An 18,849-nucleotide genomic window follows, 5' to 3' on the forward strand; every position below is an offset into this window, starting at 1 on the left:
AGTTCGGATGACCATATCTACTACTGTGGGCAAGAATCCCATAAAAGAAATGGAGTGGCCCTCATAGTCAACAAAAGAGTGGCAAAAGCTGTACTGGGATGCAATCTCAAAAATGATAGAATGATCTCAATATGAAACCAAGGCAGACCTTTTAACATCACAGTAATCCAAGTTTATGCACCAATCACTGGTGCTGAAGAAACTGAAATTGACCAATTCTATGAAGACTTACAACACCTTATAGAAGTGACACCAAAGAAGGATGTTCTTCTCATTATAGGGTATTGGAATGCTAAAGTAGGGAGTCAAGAGATAAAAGGAACAACTGGCAAGTTTGGCCTTGGAGTTCAAAACGAAGCCAAGAGAACAAGCTGGTCATCACAAACACTCTTTTCCAACAACACAAGAGACGACTCTACACATGGACATCTCCAGATGGGCAGCATCGAAATCAGATTGATTATATTCTCTGCAGCCAAAGATGGAGAAGCTCTATATACTCCGCAAAAACAAGACCTGGAGCTGACTGTGGCTCAGATCATCAGCTTCTTGTAGCAAAATTCAAGCTTAAACTGAAGAAAGTAGGAAAAACCCTTGGGCCGGTAAGATACTATCTAAATCAAATCCCTTATGAATACATAGTGGAAGTGAGGAACAGGTTTAAGAATTTAGATTTGGTGGACAGAGTGCCTGAAGAACTATGGATGGAGGCTCATAACATTATACAGGAGGCAGCAATGAAAACCATCTTAAACGACCAAAGCAAAGAAATAGAGGGAAACAATAGAATGGGAAAAACCAGAGATCTGTTCAAGAAAATTGGAGATATGAAAGGAACATTTCGTACAAAGATGACCATAATAAAGGACAAAAGTGGAAAGGACCTAACAGAAGCAGAAGACACCAAGAGGTGGTAAGAATACACAGAGGAATTATACCAGAAAGATATGGATGTCTCGTACACCCCAAGTAGTGTGGTTGCTGACCTTGAGCCAGACATCCTGGAGAGTGAAGTCAAATGGGCCTTAGAAAGCAATGCTAATAATAAGGCCAGTGGAAGTGATGATATTCCAGCTGAACTATTTAAAATTTTAAAAGATGGTGCTGTTAAGGTGCTACACTCAATATGCCAGCAAATTTGGAAAAGTCAGCAGTGGCCAGAGGATTGGAGAAGATCAGTCTACATCCCCATCCCAAAGAAGGGCAGTGCCAAAGAATGCTCCAGCTACAGGACAATTGCACTCATTTCACAAGCTAGCAAGGTTATGCTTAAAATTCTACAAGATAGGCTTAAGTTGTATGTGGACAGAGGAACCAGAGACCAAATTGCAAACATGCGCTGGATTATGGAGAAAGCTAGAGAGTTCCAGAAAGACATCTACTTCTGCTTTATTGACTATGCAAAAGCCTTTGACTGTGTCGACCACAGCAAACTATGGCAAGTTCGTACAGAAATGGGAGTGCCTGATCACCTCATCTGTCTCCTGAGAAATCTCTATGTGGGACAAGAAGCTACAGTTAGAACTGGATATGGAACAACTGATTGGTTCAAAATTGGGAAAGGAGTACAACAAGGCTGTATATTGTCTCCCTGCTTATTTAACTTATATGCAGAAATCATCATGCAAAAAGCTGGGCTGGATGAATCCCAAACCGGAATTAAGATCTCAGATATGCAGATGACACAACCTTGATGGCAGAAAGAGAGGAGGAATTAAAGAACCTTTTAATGAGGGTGAAAGAGGAGAGCGCAAAATATGGTCTGAAGCTCAACATCAAAAAAATGAGGATCATGGCCACTGGGCCCATCACCTTCTGGCAAATAGAAGGGGAAGAAATGGAAGCAGTGAGAGATTTTACTTTCTTGGGCTCCATGATCACTGCAGATGGTGACAGCAGTCACAAAATTAAAAGAAGCCTGCTTCTTGGGAGAAAAGCAATGACAAACCTAGACAGCATCTTAAAAAGCAGAGACATCACCTTGCCAACAAAGGTCCGTATAGTAAAAGCTATGGTTTTCCCAGTAGTGATGTATGGAAGTGAGAGCTGGACCATAAAGAAGGCTGATCACCGAAAAATGGATGCTTTTGAATTATGGTGCTGGAGGAGACTCTTGAGAGTCCCATGGACTGCAAGAAGATCAAACCAATCCATTCTTAAGGAAATCAGCCCTGAGTGCTCACAGATCCTGAAGCTGAGAGTCCAATACTTTGGCCACCTCATGAGAAGAGAAGACTCCCTGGAAAAGACCCTGATGTTGGAAAAGATGGAGGGCACAAGGAGAAGGGGATGACAGAGGACGAGATGGTGGGACAGTGTTCTTGAAGCTACAAACATGAGTTTGACCAAACTGCGGGAGGCAGTGGAAGATAGGAGTGCCTGGCGTGTTCTGGTCCATGGGGTCATGAAGATTCAGACATGACTAAACGACTAAATAACGACAACAACATTATGCTTTGTGAGATCTAAGAAAATAGAGGTGCCAAAACTCTTTTTCTGATGAATACTGGGTCGCATTCCACATAATTCTAAGGAGGACATAATGTTAGTGCAGGAATTTCTCCTTACACAATGCAATCTTCCACCCGTTTCCCTCCAATCTGTTCCCCACCCTGCAGAGCAGCTTTGATGATGGCATGCAGGGAGAAGTGGGGGGGGGGCAAAGTTCCCTTGTGCTAGTGCTAAAATCTTGCAATAGCACAAACATTGTGAATTAACAGTGTGATGGGGGAGGACAGCATTTCTAGTTGGGGGATGTGAGAATCACAACCACCTGCTTTTCTTCCTGCTGAGCAATGAAACCGTGATAAACTCTATTGGGTGATGAGTTTCATTGAATATATGTATTGCTTACACAATATGAATCCCAAAGTGAACTACAGGAATTGAAGCCTGTTTAAATTAAACAGGGTCTAGCGAAAGTGAGGATGTGCATAAAAAATGCTTACCATCCTTGTCTTCATGGATTGTATCAAGCCCAACAACAAAAGTCCGAATTATATCCATTGCCATTTGAAACTCCGCTCTTCTTCTTAGTTCCTTTTGATCTAAGGATGAAGTAATGATTAAATTTTCTGATTAACTGGGGGAGGGGATACTTGGTTTCAAACTGCTTTTAATATTCAATTTAAATTGCTGACTTGTAACGCAGATAAGAAATCAAATCAACAAAAACATGGCTATGACTTTTATTAATATTTTCTGCTCTCAGCCCTTGATAGTGGCTGCCCTGCTGATCTGAAGTCCTGTTTCCATTTGGCCTGTTACTTCTGTCATCAGATGGTTTGGCCTCCCTTTGAGAGCTTTGGATTTTTGGTTGTCTAGATGCACCTGTCCTCTTGGTCCTACAGTCTTGCATTTGCCAGGCTGCCTCATGCTCTGTCACATGCTTAAAATATGCAAATTCTTGGATCATTTGATTCCCCCCCCCCCGAGCTTTGCTTACTTTCAAGTGCCCTTTAAAAATGAATTAGGTGTTCAAATAGGTCAAGGGCTCATCTATCCAATGCTATTTTTCTGCAAAAAGAGGTGCTGGAACTCAGCATTAATGCCTCCCTTTTTCTCTTAAAATGGCCACAATGTCCACCTGAGAGGGGCCAGAATAGGGTCCAGATCAATTTCAGCTGAAAAAAGCCCTGCATATATCTCGATATTTAGGTAGGCTCTGGACCCACCCAATTGGCCATGGCCTTTTCCTTTGCAGTCTGTTTTCCCCAAGCACTTTCCTTCAGGGGACTGGAGCCCTAGCAGAGGGCAGGCTTGCGAGGATCAGGAATTGGGCCTGCGGCGACGCAATGGCACTCTTTCTCCCCCTGGGACCGCTGTGCCAGACTCAGTTTCCCTTCCCTCAGGTGAATTCCCCCAATGGAGAATGAATCACGAGCAACTGTGGCTTTTACTTTTGGGAAAACAGGTTGCAAACAAACTTTATTACAACAGATGTAAACAAGGAGTTTTGGTTCTTCTTCCACAGAACTGTCACAAACAGTGAGGCTATTAACTGCGTGATACTGATGCTTTTTATTAAAACATATACTGTTTCAAGTTATAGGCTGTATGCTATGCAGGCTTAAGGTTACTTCCTTTTACACATCTTTCATAGATCAGACTTCTCCACACACATTTCAGGAAATTAGGATTTTAACTGGACTGTTTCCTTACAGACCCTCAAATCCTCATTAGCCTTGGAATCACTATTGCCCTTTCCAGTCAGAGTATCCCCTCTGAGGACCCTTTTTTCCTGTAAACAACTTGTGGGACTGTGTCTTGTCTATTTTAACAGAGTTCTGCGATTCAGAACCTTAGAGCATATACTGAGAGTTCTCAGCTCTCTTCAGCTCTACCACCTGTCAGAACACACTCTGCTCTAACAGAATCCAACTCACAGACTGTATTCCTCTCTCCCACTCCCTCACTCCACTCCAATTGCCTCCCTTGGAATGCTGGCCAATCAGGCGCTGTTGTTAGTTAAGTGTTTGCTGGCGGGGGGGTGGGGTGGGGACACTAGATGACTCAACCTGCTCAGAAAAGAAACGTTTCCATCACAGGGCTTTCCCACAAGCAAATGAGGATTAGTTGAGAAAGGAGGAAAGAATTGCAAGCTGGGAAAGGGAATTGTCCAGGGTGTCCCAGGGACTTGTGTTATCCTGTGCTTCTGTTCCAAGTGCTGGAACTCACTTATTCAGGGAGAACAAAACATTGTCATTGCTCTCAATGAATGACAGCTGTAACTCACCCCCAGAAATCAAAGAGAGATGAAAGGGGTAAATGGAAGGTGGATCCTGCCATCTCTTTTTGGAAATGCTATTGACATTTAAGCAAAGCACATGACATTAGTTGCAAAGTATGCTAATTATGTACTTACATAGAAGGAAAAGCAGTAGTGTCATGGCAGTAAGGATGAAAATCTCAAGTATTATATATCTTTCACCCGTTGGAGATTCTAAGAAGGTAACCATGTCTTGAAAAACAGATGCTTGAAGAAAGAAAATTCTGATTTAGCCATCAGTAGCCAACAGTGTCCTCGAAGCTACCAACATGAGTTTGACAAAACTGCGGGAGGCAGTGGGAGACAGGAGTGCCTGACGTGCTCTGGTCCATGGGGTTACAAAGAGTCAGACACGACTAAACAACTAAACAGCAACAAGCCAACATACCATTGCCACTCCAGGAAAAAAGGGTTTCCATATGCTGTCTTAGCCATCAGGCAGAGACAGTCAACTGTTCAAGAGGTGGTAATCTGGGTGGTTGAGCAGGTGGAGGAAGTAAGGGGAGATACCTTGCTGCTTGAGGAAACTTTTCTGACCAATGTCTGGATCAGAAGACCGTAGCCTTTGATACTAAAGGACTTTCTGCCCACTAGGCAAATGACAAGATGCTCCCTCCAAACACATAATTCCACATACAGAAGCTGGGCTGGACTGGCCATTGGCTGATATTTTGATGCTGCTGATGGGGCAGCAGACTAACTGAGGAGGTGCAGTGCAGCTTGTGTGGTCTACCCATCTCTACCCACCCCAGCACCTCCTACCTGAGGCAACTGCCTTATTCTGCCTAATGGTGGAGCCATTCCTGGCTGCACACAGTAAAGGAACACCACAGCAATTGGCAGAGTGGGCTGAATCCTGAGGTTTCTGTGGGGCTTAGTGGATCTCTGGCACCCAAAGAGCTGTATGGGCTTTTCTCTGCACTCCTCCCTAGCACTACATGACTGGCTCGACTCTCTGCCTGTCTCTCCATCAACTTCCCTTTCCCATGCATTCCTCTGCTTTATGAGAAACCTGTTCGACAGTAAGAGCTGTTTGACAGTGGAATTTGCTGCCAAGGAGTGTGGTGGAGTCTCCTTCTTTGGAGGTCTTTAAGCAGAGGCTTGACAACCATATGTCAGGAGTGCTCTGATGGTGTTTCCTGCTTGGCAGGGGGTTGGACTCGGTGGCCCTTATGGTCTCTTCCAACTCTATGATTCTATGATTCTATCCCATATGACTGTGCTGTATACAGACCACGAGTTTCAGTTGTTGGTGGTGTTGCTGTTGCTGCTGCTGCTGCTGAAATCTTTCCGGATGCTTCATCAATTCCGGACTTTTCCATCCTCTCAGTTGCATCTGTGAAACAATAAGCTATTATAACGACTATGAACACATTGGTTGGATGGTGGGTGTTTTCCCTTCCAAGCTCAGAGTATTAGTCTCTTGTCAAGCATGAAAGCTCACAAAATTTGCTTTTATTCTCCTGCACTTAATCTCCCTATTACAGGAACATAATTTTTAAAATAGATGCACATCTACAAATGTCAAGGATTTCATCGGTACAACGTTGAAATGGACAACAACATCAGGCCAAAAATATGTCTCAATGAGGCATTTCCAACATTAAACTTTGGCATCTATCAGCATTAGACAATCATTTCCTGTAAAGACATTGTTGAGTCCAATATAACGGAAATGTCTTTCTTTTTCTTTTGCTGGATCAGTCTCCATCTTATACCAAAAAGGTGTTCCATATGGATTCAAAGGTATTGATTCCATATGGATTCAAAGGTGCCCAATCTCCCTATTGCTTTTTATATCGGTTCTGGAGGTCCTGCTGAATATGGTCCTGCTGAATATGATTAGAAGAGACCAGTTGGTTAAAGGTATACAGGTCGGAGCTAAACAGTACAAACTGAGAGCATTTGCAGATGACTTAGTTTTGACGTTACAGGAGCCAGAATCTAGTACTAAAAGGGTTTTAGACTTAATTCAAGAATTTGGTCAAGTGGCAGGATTTAAATTGAACATGTCAAAAACTAAGGTTTTAGAGAAAAACTTAACATCAATTGAAAAAGAAAGGTTTCAGAATGAGACTGGTTTGACTGTGGTTAAGAAAGTGAAATATTTGGGGATTAATATGACAGCAAAAAAAAATGTGAATTTATTTAAAGATAATTATGAAAAATGTTGGATGGAAGTGAAAAAAGATCTAGAAATTTGGTCAAATTTGAAACTTTCCTTGTTGGGTCGAATTGCAGTTATAAAGATGAATGTATTGCCTAGAATGTTGTTTCTGTTTCAAACATTGCAAATTGTGGACAAGATGGACTGTTTCAAGAAGTGGCAGAAAGATATTTCTAGATTTGTCTGGCAGGGCAAGAAGCCCAGAATAAAATTTAAGATATTAACTGATGTAAAGGAAAGGGGCGGATTTGCCCTGCCAGACCTCAAACTCTATTATGAATCAGCAGCATTCTGCTGGTTGAAAGACTGGCTGCTTCTTGAGAACACAGACATTTTGGACCTAGAAGGATTTAATAATGCTTTTGGGTGGCATGCATATTTGTGGTACGACAAGGTTAAAGTACATAAAGCATTTAAAAACCATATTGTCAGGAAAGCATTGTTTAATGTTTGGATAAGATACAAAGACTTATTGGAAAATAAAACCCCAAGGCGGCTGTCACCAATGGAAGCAAAAGCTTTTAAAAGACTTAATATGGAGTCCAAATGGCCAAAATATTGGGAAATTTTGGAACAAGAGGGAGATAAATTGAAATTGCAGAGTTTTGAGAAATTAAAAAACAAAGTGCGAGACTGGCTTCATTATTATCAGATAATGGAGGCTTATAAATTGGACAAGAAAATAGGATTCCAGGTGGAAAAATCGAAATTAGAAACAGAATTGTTAGAACCCAAAACTAAGGTTTTGTCAAAGATGTATAACTTGCTGCTGAAATGGAACACTCAGGATGAAACGGTGAAGTCTGCTATGATTAAATGGGCACAGGATGTTGGACATAATATTATGTTTGCTGACTGGGAACAGTTATGGACCACCGGTATGAAATTTACGGCATGTAATGCCTTAAGAGAGAATATTATGAAAATGATTTACTGGTGGTACATGACACCAGTCAAGCTTGCAAAAATTTATCACTTGCCCGATAATAAATGTTGGAAATGTAAAGAGACTGAAGGTACATTCTTTCACCTTTGGTGGACGTGCCCAAGGATTAAGGCTTTCTGGGAAATGATTTATAATGAAATGAAAAAGGTATTTAGATATACCTTCTTGAAGAAACCAGAGGCCTTTCTCCTGGGCATGGTTGGCCAATTGGTGCCAAAGAAGGATAGAACTTTTTTTATGTATGCGACAACAGCAGCAAGAATACTCATCACAAAATATTGGAAGACACAAGATCTACCCACTCTGGAAGAATGGCAGATGAAGATGATGGACTATATGGGATTGGCAGAAATGACTGGCAGAATCCGAGACCAGGGAAAAGAGTCGGCAGAAGAAGATTGGAAGAAGTTCAAAGACTATTTGCAGAAATATTGTAAAATTAATGAATGTTAGAATGATGTTGGACAGAAATTAAGTGGTTTCCAGCTGTAATGTTTTAAGAGATATGGGAAATAAGGTTTTGAATTAAGTAAAAACTAATGGTGAGGATTTGCTGAATTTATAATTTGAATTGGAATATAAGAAAGGGAGGTATGAGGAGGTCCGGAAAATAAGTTAAAAGAAAATAGGTAAAGGGAAATTTTATGTGTTTTTTAGTTGTTTTTATATATCTTTTTTTGTGTGTGTATTTTTGTATTTTTGTTGTTTCTTTTTTGTTGTTATAATGTATTATTCTGGAAAATTTCAATAAATATCTTATAAAAAAAACCCCAAAGGTATTGAAAAAATGTTTTAGATAATATAGCATCCTCATTTGCATTATATTCTTCTCTAAGCTCCTGGATATCTAGTTTATGGAACTTCAGGAAGCATTTGCAAAGAACAGTTATGGGTTTGATTCATATGTTCTCTCTATATTTATTTTATAAGGTAAACCAAATTTGGGGCAATCTTCTTTGTGGAAGAAATGGGTTGATTGTGATATCTGTACATTAGATCAGCTGATAAGATCAGATGGAGAATTTTTGGTTCCGTTTATGTGTGCTGAAAAGAAATATCTTGCTTCATAACATTTATTGGTGTTTATTTATAGACTATCTGCTTTGAGTGCTTTGGCATCTATTGAATATCTGGAGGAAATAATACGATTTTCCCATAGATATCTGGTTGGCCATGGAGTGGTCAGGATACAGTACTGGATGGGCTTTTCACATGACTAGCACTCAGACTCTTCTTATGATTCCAAAAATCAGTTGAAAGCAGGGGCCTTCCAGGTCTCTCCATTTGCCCCGCCTGTCTGTCAATCAATGTCATATGATGTCACTATTACTTACTGTGCCAAATTACCATGCCTAAAGGTCCAAATGCCTTTCATTTTTGTGTTTGTCCCTTTTCCAGCAGCAACCAGAGCTGTTTTCATTAAGATACCAGCCCTCAGACTGAAATTGGCTTCCTCACAATACATTAGCAGATGTTCACCATTTAATAGATTCTAAGGAGGGGAGACTACCCGTAACTTTCTTTAAAATGGTGGAGAACTTTAACTTGCTTGATATATGGAGATTTACGGTAAACACCCACTGGATAGAGAAATTACTTTTTTTCAGAACCAAAGCAATCTGCTGGACAAACCAACTTGATATGGATATCTAATGAACTATCATTGAGAAGAAAAAAGGAGAGATACAATCAAGGACATGTTCGGATCACAAACCAGTATTAGAGGAATTGAAAGGTGAAAAAAACCACACACATTTAGGTGGAGATTAAATTATGGACTTCTTGATAGCCAAACAATTTTACACAAAGCTGAAAAAGCTTTGAAAGACTATTTTGAGTTAAACTTAAATCAAGGAGTGGATCTGAAGGTTGTCTGGGATTCAAGTAAAGTGGTAATGTGAGGGTTTTTGATCCAACAAAATGCTTTCCAAAAAAAGATGAGAGAACAAAAACAAACAAACAAATGAGAACTGCTGGAAGAATTGATTAAAAATAAAAAAGAATTGATCAAAAAACCAAGAAAAGATTCAGTAAAGCAAAGCATAAAAACGTTATAAACACAATATTTGATGTTGGTAAATCACGAAATTGAATGGAAGATTAAAATGCTATGGCGGAATTTTTTTTATTTTGCCAGCCAGCCACACAACCTGCTGGCATGGCAGCTAAAGAAAAAACAAGACATGAACTTAATAAATAAATGAAATATAGAAGGGAAAGTTTTAGATAACACGAAACACATAAGAAAGCAATTTGTAAGGTATAATTCAGAACTGTACTGAGCAGGCATAAATAATATTGAAGAATATTTAAAGCAGAATAACTTGCCAAAAATTCCAAAAGAGAAACCTAATTCATTTAATGCACCTATAACTATGATGGAGTTACAACAGGCAATTCATCAAGCCAAAATGGGCAAAACGCAGAGGCCAGATGGGTTACCAGCAAAGTACTATAAGAAACTACAAGATTATCTAGCACAACCACTAAAGATGTAACTAATGAGATATTAAATACAGGGGAAAGTGCCAGGTTCTTGGAAAGATGCTTACATTACACTGATTCCGAAACAAGACACAGATTAATTATGTGTCAAAAATTATAGGCTGGTCTTGGAAATGGCAGTGCGGATTTGATCTCTCTGAAAGGGACTATCTGTCTGAGGCTGGCAGGGGTAAGAGGGGAGGGTGCCAGGGCTAGGCACCCCGCCCTGAAAGCCTCACTCTGGCAGAAGCACCTATCTCCTGCTGCCCTCCTGGAAACCTTGCCAGAAGGCAGTTGGGGGGGGAGTGCAGTTGAGAGCGCTCACAGCTTTAGCACAACCCTACGAGGTATGTTTGGCATGCATATCTGTGGTATGAGAAGGTTAAAGAACATAGAGCTTTCTTAAATCATGTCGTAAGAAAATCGGTTTATGAGGTATGGGAAAAATATAGAAATCTACCAGAACAAAAAACACCATGGTGGCTCTCACCACTAGAAGCGATACCCTTAAAAAATTGAATATGAGAAATGACTGGGGAACGTATAAAGAGCTGTTAATGGAAGTAGAATTCCAATCGAAATTGAAGATGTTTGAGGACATAAGAGAATTACTAACTGACTGATTTCAACACCATCAACTAAATTATATATTCAAGATGGACAAAAAGAATGGCTTTTCTAATGGAACCTCTAAATTTGAAAAAGAGCTGTTGGAGAACAAAACAAATTTACTCTCAAGAACGTATAAATTAATACTAGAATGGTATACAAAAGATGATCAGGATAAATCAGCAATGATACACTGGGTGAAAGATTTTGGGTATAATATACAACTTGCAGCATGGGAGAACTTAGGGAATTGGAATTTAAAATTCACAGCATGTTGCACGCTGAAAGGAAATTATACAAAAATGATATATCGTTGGTATTTAACTCCCAGTCAATTAGCAAAAATGTATAAATCAGGGTCAAATATATGTTTGAAATGTAAGGAAAAAGAAGGCACCTTTTATCAAATGTGGTGGACATGTAAGGTAGTAAAAGAATTTTGGGAAATTATAGTTAATGAATTGGGGGGAGTTTAATCCCCCCCTAAAAAACCCCCAAAGCCTTTCTTTTAGGAACTCTAGGTGCCGAAATTCCAAAGGAGCAGAAAAGACTATGTACATGACCACGGCTGCACAGATGTTACTGGCCGAGAGACGGAAAGAAGATGAAGTCCCTACCAGAGAAGAATGGCAGATAAATTTGGTGGATTATGCTGAAATGGCAAAAAAGAACAAAAGAATCAGAAATCAGGAAAATTTTAAGGAATGGGGAAAGTTTATAACCTATCTTTAAAACCATTGTAAACAGCTAAAATTCTTAGTGTGGTTGGAATACCACTTGTAGTTTAATGGAGAATTTTGGACATAATAGAAATGTAAAAGATTTTGATTATTATAAAAGATGCAGGAGGAAATGACTAACAATCAGACCCACAAAGGGGAGGAGGGAAGTCCAGGAGATTCTTTGGAATCTTGTTTCTATATTGTATGTTGATATGTGATTGTAAAATATTACTTTGAAAAACCAAATAAATAAATTTACAAAAGAAACAGAAAATAAACTTTGGAGACCACAAGTTGGACCTGGAAAAAAAGCAGACAGAACCTGTGCATTTCCCATGCATTCCTCTACTTTATGAGAAACCTCATCCCATATGACTGTGCTGTATACAGACCATCAGTTATAGTTGCTGATGGTGCTGCTGCCGATAGTGTTGTAGGCTCTGCGGGTGCTGGCTTTGCGAGCACTGGCTCCTCCATCCTCTCCTCCATCCTCTCAGCTAGAATAAGACAACAACAAATGGAGAGCAAGATTATTGTAAAGTGGCATCAATATTAGACCATCCTTTCCCTTAAAGACGTTGTTACTTCCGATATAACTGAAACGTCTTTCTTTTTCTTTTGCTGGATCAATCTCAGTTTAAACCAAAAGAGATGTTCCACATGGATTCCAAGGCATTTTTAAATTTTTTAGGTAATATAGCACATTCTCATTTTGCATCCTATTCCTCTCTAAACTCCTGGGCATCTAGTTTACAGGACTCCAGTAAGATGTTCACCATTTAATAGATAATGTGGGACCTATGAGGTCTTCAGATGTTCCTGGGTGCCAAATTCCTCCATCACAGGCCTCATGGTCAATGGTTGGGGGTCACGGGAATTGCAGACCAATACCATCTGGAGGGCCATTTGTTCCCCACCCTTGATGGAAAGTATATACATTTAATTATATCTCTATCTCCTGATCATCATTAAAGAAGAGGAGGAGGAGGAGGAGGAGGAGGAGTTTGGACTTGATATCCCGCCTTTCACTCCCCTTAGAGAGTCTCAAAGTGGCTAACAATCCCCTTTCTCTTCCTCCCCCACAACAAACACTCTGTGAGGTGAGTGGGGCTGAGAGACTTCAGAGAAGTATGACTAGCCAAGGTCACCCAGCTGCTGCAAGTGGAGGAGCGGGGATGCAAACCCGGTTCACCAGATTACGAGTCCAGCGCTCTTAACCATTACACCACAGCTATCAAACACCTGACTGCATGGAGGAAGGAAGGAGGAAGCAGTTGACTGGGAACAAGGAAATTAACCTTACATTGACTGAACTGCACAGATAAAGAATGCAAATGAAGGCTCACGCCCACATTTGTCGACTCCCAGGTCAGATCAAAGGATCGGAATTGAATTACATCTGTTGCCAGCTTGGCATGAGACCTTCACTATAAGGGCTAGCAGCTGAATGGGACAGGGAGATCTTGATACATTGTTCTATGCTGCATTCCAGAATGTGAAGAGAACGACCATCTACCAGTCTGAAGTATCCCTGATAAGCCTTCCAGATCTCCATCAGCTGGAGAGACATGAAGATCTAAACCTATTCTATCTGTTTTGTTGTTGTTGTTGCCTGAGATATTTTGCTTATTGGTTATATTGCTAGCTTTGTAGTTTATTCCAGTTGCTGTTGGCTTTATATTAGACTGCATTCCAGGTTGCTGATCAATTTCTTTCCTGATGTTTACCAATTAATAAGAGTTTGTCTCTACCTAAGAGTCTGTCAATTCTCTGTCCAGTGGAATCCAAAAAACCTGTTGCTTGCCTGGTTTTTGCTATTGGCCAAACAGCCAGTAGGGGACGCTGGCAAGACAGCACCTGTGCACATCCTTATAATGTACCACCACTCAGTTTCATTGGATGACCCTGAGTTCTAGTATTTAAAAGAGAAAAACCATCTGTAGTTTATAAAAGCTCCCTATCATTTTCTCTCTTGGTGACCTTTCGGCCCTGGAATGAGTCCCTGCAAATATCATAGCTTGTAAGGAAAGTGTTATATCCGTCAGACCTCTTTCTGTTTGGATACCTTGGTGTTGTCATGAAACAACCTTTTCTCTAATTTCTTCTTAAGGTTGTTTCATCCTCCCACTGGCTAAGAACCACCTCCCTTGTGATGTCAGGCATTCCAGATCTCCTCCCATTTAGGCTATACCATTTCCTGATTGGCTGCTCATTTTATCCAATCAGCATTCCACATAAAGCATAAACCCAGGCAAATGTTGGTTTCAGAGTTGATATCCTACTTGTTTTTTTCAAAAGTTATTAGTTTTATTTTTTATTTAGGCTGGGTACATACTTTACCTTCAAAGCATATTCCCCAGAAGAATCCTTACTCATAAACTCTGCTAGTAATATTGGAAGGCTTCCTGTCTCAACACTTGTACCAGGAAATATGGCAAAGTGCATTAGTGTAAATCTTCATTTGCAAAGTTAAAGCACAAAGAAAAGGAACAGAAACAGTCAAATTTCAACATTTTTGGTCTACATTTAATGAATGTATCAACATCAAAACATACATGTCACCAGTGCTATTGTTCCAGAAAAAAGGGTACCAGAATTCACCATGAACACCTCCCTTGCTCTCTTATGATGTTGTCCACCTGAGAGGTGTCAGAAATGAGTTCAAGTGAGTTCCAGATGCAAAAAAGCCCTGCATGCAACTGAGCTTCAACCAATGGCAACTCAACAAGAAATGTACTTGGAAAGAAAGATAAAAGGTAAAGGTAAAGGTACCCCTGCCCGTACGGGCCAGTCTTGACAGACTCTGGGGTTGTGCGCCCATCTCACTTAAGAGGCCAGGGGCCAGCGCTGTCCGGAGACACTTCCAGGTCACGTGGCCAGCGTGACATCGCTGCTCTGGCGAGCCAGAGCCGCACACGGAAATGCCGTTTACCTTCCCGCTGGTAAGCGGTCCCTATTTATCTACTTGCACCCGGAGGTGCTTTCGAACTGCTAGGTTGGCAGGCGCTGGGACCGAGCAGCGGGAGCGCACCCCGCCGCAGGGATTCGAACCGCCAACCTTTCGATCGGCAAGTCCTAGGCGCTGAGGCTTTAACCCACAGCGCCACCTGCGTCCCTTGGAAAGAAAGATAGATCTGCACAAACTCTGAATCAGTCTCATATGCTAGAAACCCCTCATGTATACTTGTTTCTTTTGTTGCTCATTATATTTTTGTATGTTTATATGTCACTACCAATAAAAATATTGTTCTAAAATGTTTTCTGTCATTTAAATCCTGTCCTTCTGTATAAAGATTCAAGAATCATATAATACTGGTCGTAAAGGTTCTCCAGTGGCTCCCAGTACATTTCCGAGCACAATTCAAAGTGTTGGTGCTGACCTTTAATGCCCTAAATGGCCTCAGCCCTGTATACCTGAAGGAGCGTCTCTACCCCCATAGTCCAGCCCAGATACTGAGGTCCATTTCTGAGGGTCTTCTGGCGGCTCCCTCACAGTAAGGTTGCAGTGAACCAGGCAGAGGGCCTTCTTGACAGTAGCACCTTCCCTGGGGGACACCCTTCCATCAGATGTCAAGGAGCTTATGAACTACATACAGTGGTGCCCCGCAAGACGAACGCCTCGCAAGACGGAAAACCCGCTAGACGAAAGGGTTTTCCGTTTTGGAGGTGCTTCGCAAAACGAATTTCCTATGGGCTTGCTTCGCAAGACGAAAATGTCTTGCGAGTTCCTGCGGGTTTTCCCCCCTTCCCCCCTTTTTCTAAGCCGCTAAGCCGCTTATCAGCTGATCCGCTAAGCCTCTTATCAGCTGATCCACTAAGCCGCTAAGCCGCTTATCAGCTGATCCACTAAGCCGCTAAGCCGCTTAACAGCTGATCCGCTAAGCCGCTTATCAGCTGAACTGCTAAGCTGCTTATCAGCTGATCCGCTAAGCCGCTTATCAGCTGATCCGCTAAGCCGCTAATAGCGCTAAGCCGCTAAGCCGCTAATGGGCTTGCTTCGCAAGACAAGAAAACCGCGAGACTAAGAGACTCGCGGAACAGATTCTTTTCGTCTTGCGAGGCACCACTGTAACTGTATTGGGAAGTTTTTAACACAACCTTTATTATGTTTTTATATTTTGTTGGAAGCTGCTCAGGTGGCTGGGGAAACCCCGCCAGATGGGTGGTGTGGTGTACAATAATAATAATTGTATAATAATAATAGTGATGATAATAATAATAATAATAATATAAACCAATAAACACTTAACTAGAAGTAAATGTGTTTGTTCTATCCATTTATTTTAGACATAAGTTTACACATTCAGTGTTCAAACATATTACTTTATGTAACCTCTTCACTGAGAAAATTGAGTGGCTGCTATAACCAGGGCCGTCTTTAGCATATGCACCGCCAGGTGCACAAAGATCCACCCAGCACCCCCAAATTTAGTTTAGCTCCCAAATCAATCTTCTTCTGGGGTGGTCACAAGATGAGAGAAAGTGACAGGAGGACACAAAGGGTGTGCGCGCACACACAGGGAGGAGATTGTGAGGGGGGTCCTCTCTCACCTGCCACACCCCACAGGTTCTCCCCATGGGGAGGCCTTGGCCTGCCACCCCTCAGCCACAAAAATGACTCAACAACTGGAGCACTGCTTGCAATCATGCATGCCTCCATTGCCGCCTATCGTCTGCCCAATCAGCATAACCAGCTGCCTGTCACTCACAATTGACGCAGCGGCAGCCAATACACAGCGGACAATCGCTGCTGACACTATCCTGCTCGCGGTAACACCCGTCCCAACGAGGCACAACCCATGTATAAGACGACCCCCTCCCCATTTTAGACTTAATTTGGGGGTAAAAGAAGGTTGTCTAAATAAAACATGGAAAAATATGGTATTTATTATTCCATAACAGATGATAGTTAAGAGCTAAGGTGGTTCCAGTGGCGGGCGCCTGGTGCCCCCCAGAATTCGGCGCCCGGGTGCACTGCACACCTTTCACACCCAAGTAAAGATGGCCCTGGCTATAACAGGGTCTTGATTTTGGACATTAAAGTAGTTAAAGAAAGGGATCTATATTTCTTGGAAGGTGTCTCTTTGTGTTATGCCTTTAATTGCCCTCCTGTGTTTCATGAGACACTCATCACTCATTTGCTGTATCAGAGAGAGAGAGAGAGAGAGAGAGAGAGAGAGAGAGAGAGAGAAAGAAAGAGAAAGAGAGAGAGAGAGATAGGTGTTGTGAAGGAGCACTTGTGGTGAGAGAAAGCCCTAGTGGGGTGGCCAGTGAGTCGGCAAAGGAGGCAGGATTCTGAGCGCAGTGGGACTGCTCCACCTGCCATCCTCCTGGCCAGCCCTGCCCTGCCCTGCCTGCCAGTGGGGGCATCAGCATGGTTGGCGCTTTCTTTGAAAGCACAGTGGCTGCTTCTGCTCCAACCCTCCTCCTTTCCCCAGTGTACTGGATGCCTCCTCTTCCTGGAGCCTCTTCGTGTGTACTTGGGCACACTGCTGCACCAATGGTGTAGCTAGGGCTTTTGCACAGCAGCAGGCTCCACTGGGGGTGAATCAAATACCCCTTCCCATAACAAACACTGCAAGTTAATGTGTGGTGGGCAAGACTCCCCTGAAACAGCCTTCGCTATTCTGCCTTCGCTATTGGGCACAGGTAGAAAAAGAGCTCCCTTAACTTCTTCGCTTGCAGCTGCTGAGAAACGTAGGAGGGTGGAAACATAAAAGAAAAGATTGCAACCGGCTGTGCTTCAGCCCTTGCTCGGTTCCCATGTCCCAAGGGAGCCCATAGAGAGAGAGATGGTTCTGGTAGGGTTGTGGGATGAACTAAGCAATCTCCTGGAACTTTCCTTGCTCTTGCAGATGCTGATTTAGTGCTGTGTGCCCACTCAATTTGTTTCTCCTTCTCATCTTCCTTGATTTCCAGAAATTTCTCCAATTCTTTAATCAGCAGTTGTTAAAAACCTTCCTCTCTTTATTCTGGAATCAATCAACATCTCAAATACATTTCCTTGTGCTGCATCTCTAGGAGAGCGACTGGTTCATCCAGTATTTCTGGGTTCTGCTGTATTGCAATCACATGTTCTTGGGTTTATGTGATTTGTTTCTGCATCTCTTTCACTTGATTTCATGTCTCTGATTTCATTGACCAGTAGTGTGTTGTTGTTGTTTTCAGTTTCTTCCAGAGAGCTAGGTCTTTAAGACAGATCACTTATTTCTTTGGAGCAATCCCTTAAATCCCTTGCATCTTCTTCAAGTGTTGCTGGCTTAGTGATACTCTCATTACTGTCAAAATATCACTTAAATCTCCTTCTTGTTGTAGTTGGTTTTTTATATCCTGTTACTGCCATTTTGTACATTTACCCCTGTGTGCCTTTGTTTGTTGGGAGTCATTCTGCAAAGAAACAGTAAAGATGTTTGTACCGTGATAGGAATTTTATGGACTTAGATATATGTTAAATGTTCATAAGCACATACATAGATCAGCACAGGAAGGCCAACCTGGAACCATTTTGATTCCTAACTGAGCAAATATTTTCTCTGCAAGGTCAAACTGGAAAAGCCTCCCCATTGTCTTTTCCTTCACAAATCCTGTCTTAAGGGTATGTCTGTGTTTGAATAGGGTGTGAGCCTGTGACCTGGCCCAGGAACTAAGTATTTATCATTACAAAAGATTGGCCAGGCTCCCCAGGCAATCCAATCAAGTAGCCTGCCAGACAGGAGATAAACAAGGACAGGAGAAAAACAACATTCAAATTTCTGTTTAGACCGCCTTTTTTGTGATGTAGGTATGATGTATCTGAGGGGTGGTCTTAGGTTACACCCCTTCTGTGATGTATGTATGATGTTTCTGGGGGTGGTCTTGATCTACAGGGTGGCAATTTCAAAAGTCTTTATAAGGCCTTGCACACCATTTTTCTGGGTCCTCCTCCTCTCCTGCGTGTGGGGGAGCACCCTGTTGCAACAGATCAATAAAGGCCAAGCCTACAGGCTGCTGTTTTGCTCCAAGTAATCCTGATTAGTGTCTTTGTTTTTGTCCAAGAGAGCCCTCGGATTTTTCCATTAACAGTACCTTTAAGAACTGTTTCTGTGAGCTCTGGGCAGATTGGGTACAGCTGGTCATGACTACAAAAGGAGGAAAAGTTGCAGTTTGAACTTTG

The 18,849-nt window shown here is 41.8% G+C and overlaps 1 protein-coding gene and 1 long non-coding RNA gene across 2 annotated transcripts in view; one reads left to right on the forward strand and one right to left on the reverse strand.

Moving 5' to 3' along the window:
- LOC307224446 overlaps positions 1–18,849 on the forward strand; it is a 202,557-nt gene that overhangs the window by 152,156 nt on the left and 31,552 nt on the right. The window lies entirely within an intron of this gene.
- The window catches only part of LOC307224310 (uncharacterized protein), a 199,998-nt gene that overhangs the window by 82,029 nt on the left and 99,120 nt on the right, over positions 1–18,849 (reverse strand). The window contains exons 2-5 of the mRNA XM_079991077.1: positions 12,089–12,193; positions 6,003–6,104; positions 4,865–4,975; positions 2,949–3,047 (exon numbers count right to left, since the gene is read on the reverse strand). Coding sequence (XP_079847203.1) covers positions 2,949–3,047; positions 4,865–4,975; positions 6,003–6,104; positions 12,089–12,185 — 409 coding nt within the window. The 5' untranslated portion in view covers positions 12,186–12,193. The remainder of the gene's footprint in view (positions 1–2,948; positions 3,048–4,864; positions 4,976–6,002; positions 6,105–12,088; positions 12,194–18,849) is intronic.

The sequence above is a fragment of the Podarcis cretensis genome (genome assembly GCF_951804945.1).
Source record: "Podarcis cretensis genome assembly, chromosome: 9".
In the NCBI taxonomy this organism is placed as follows: Eukaryota; Metazoa; Chordata; class Lepidosauria; order Squamata; family Lacertidae; genus Podarcis; species Podarcis cretensis.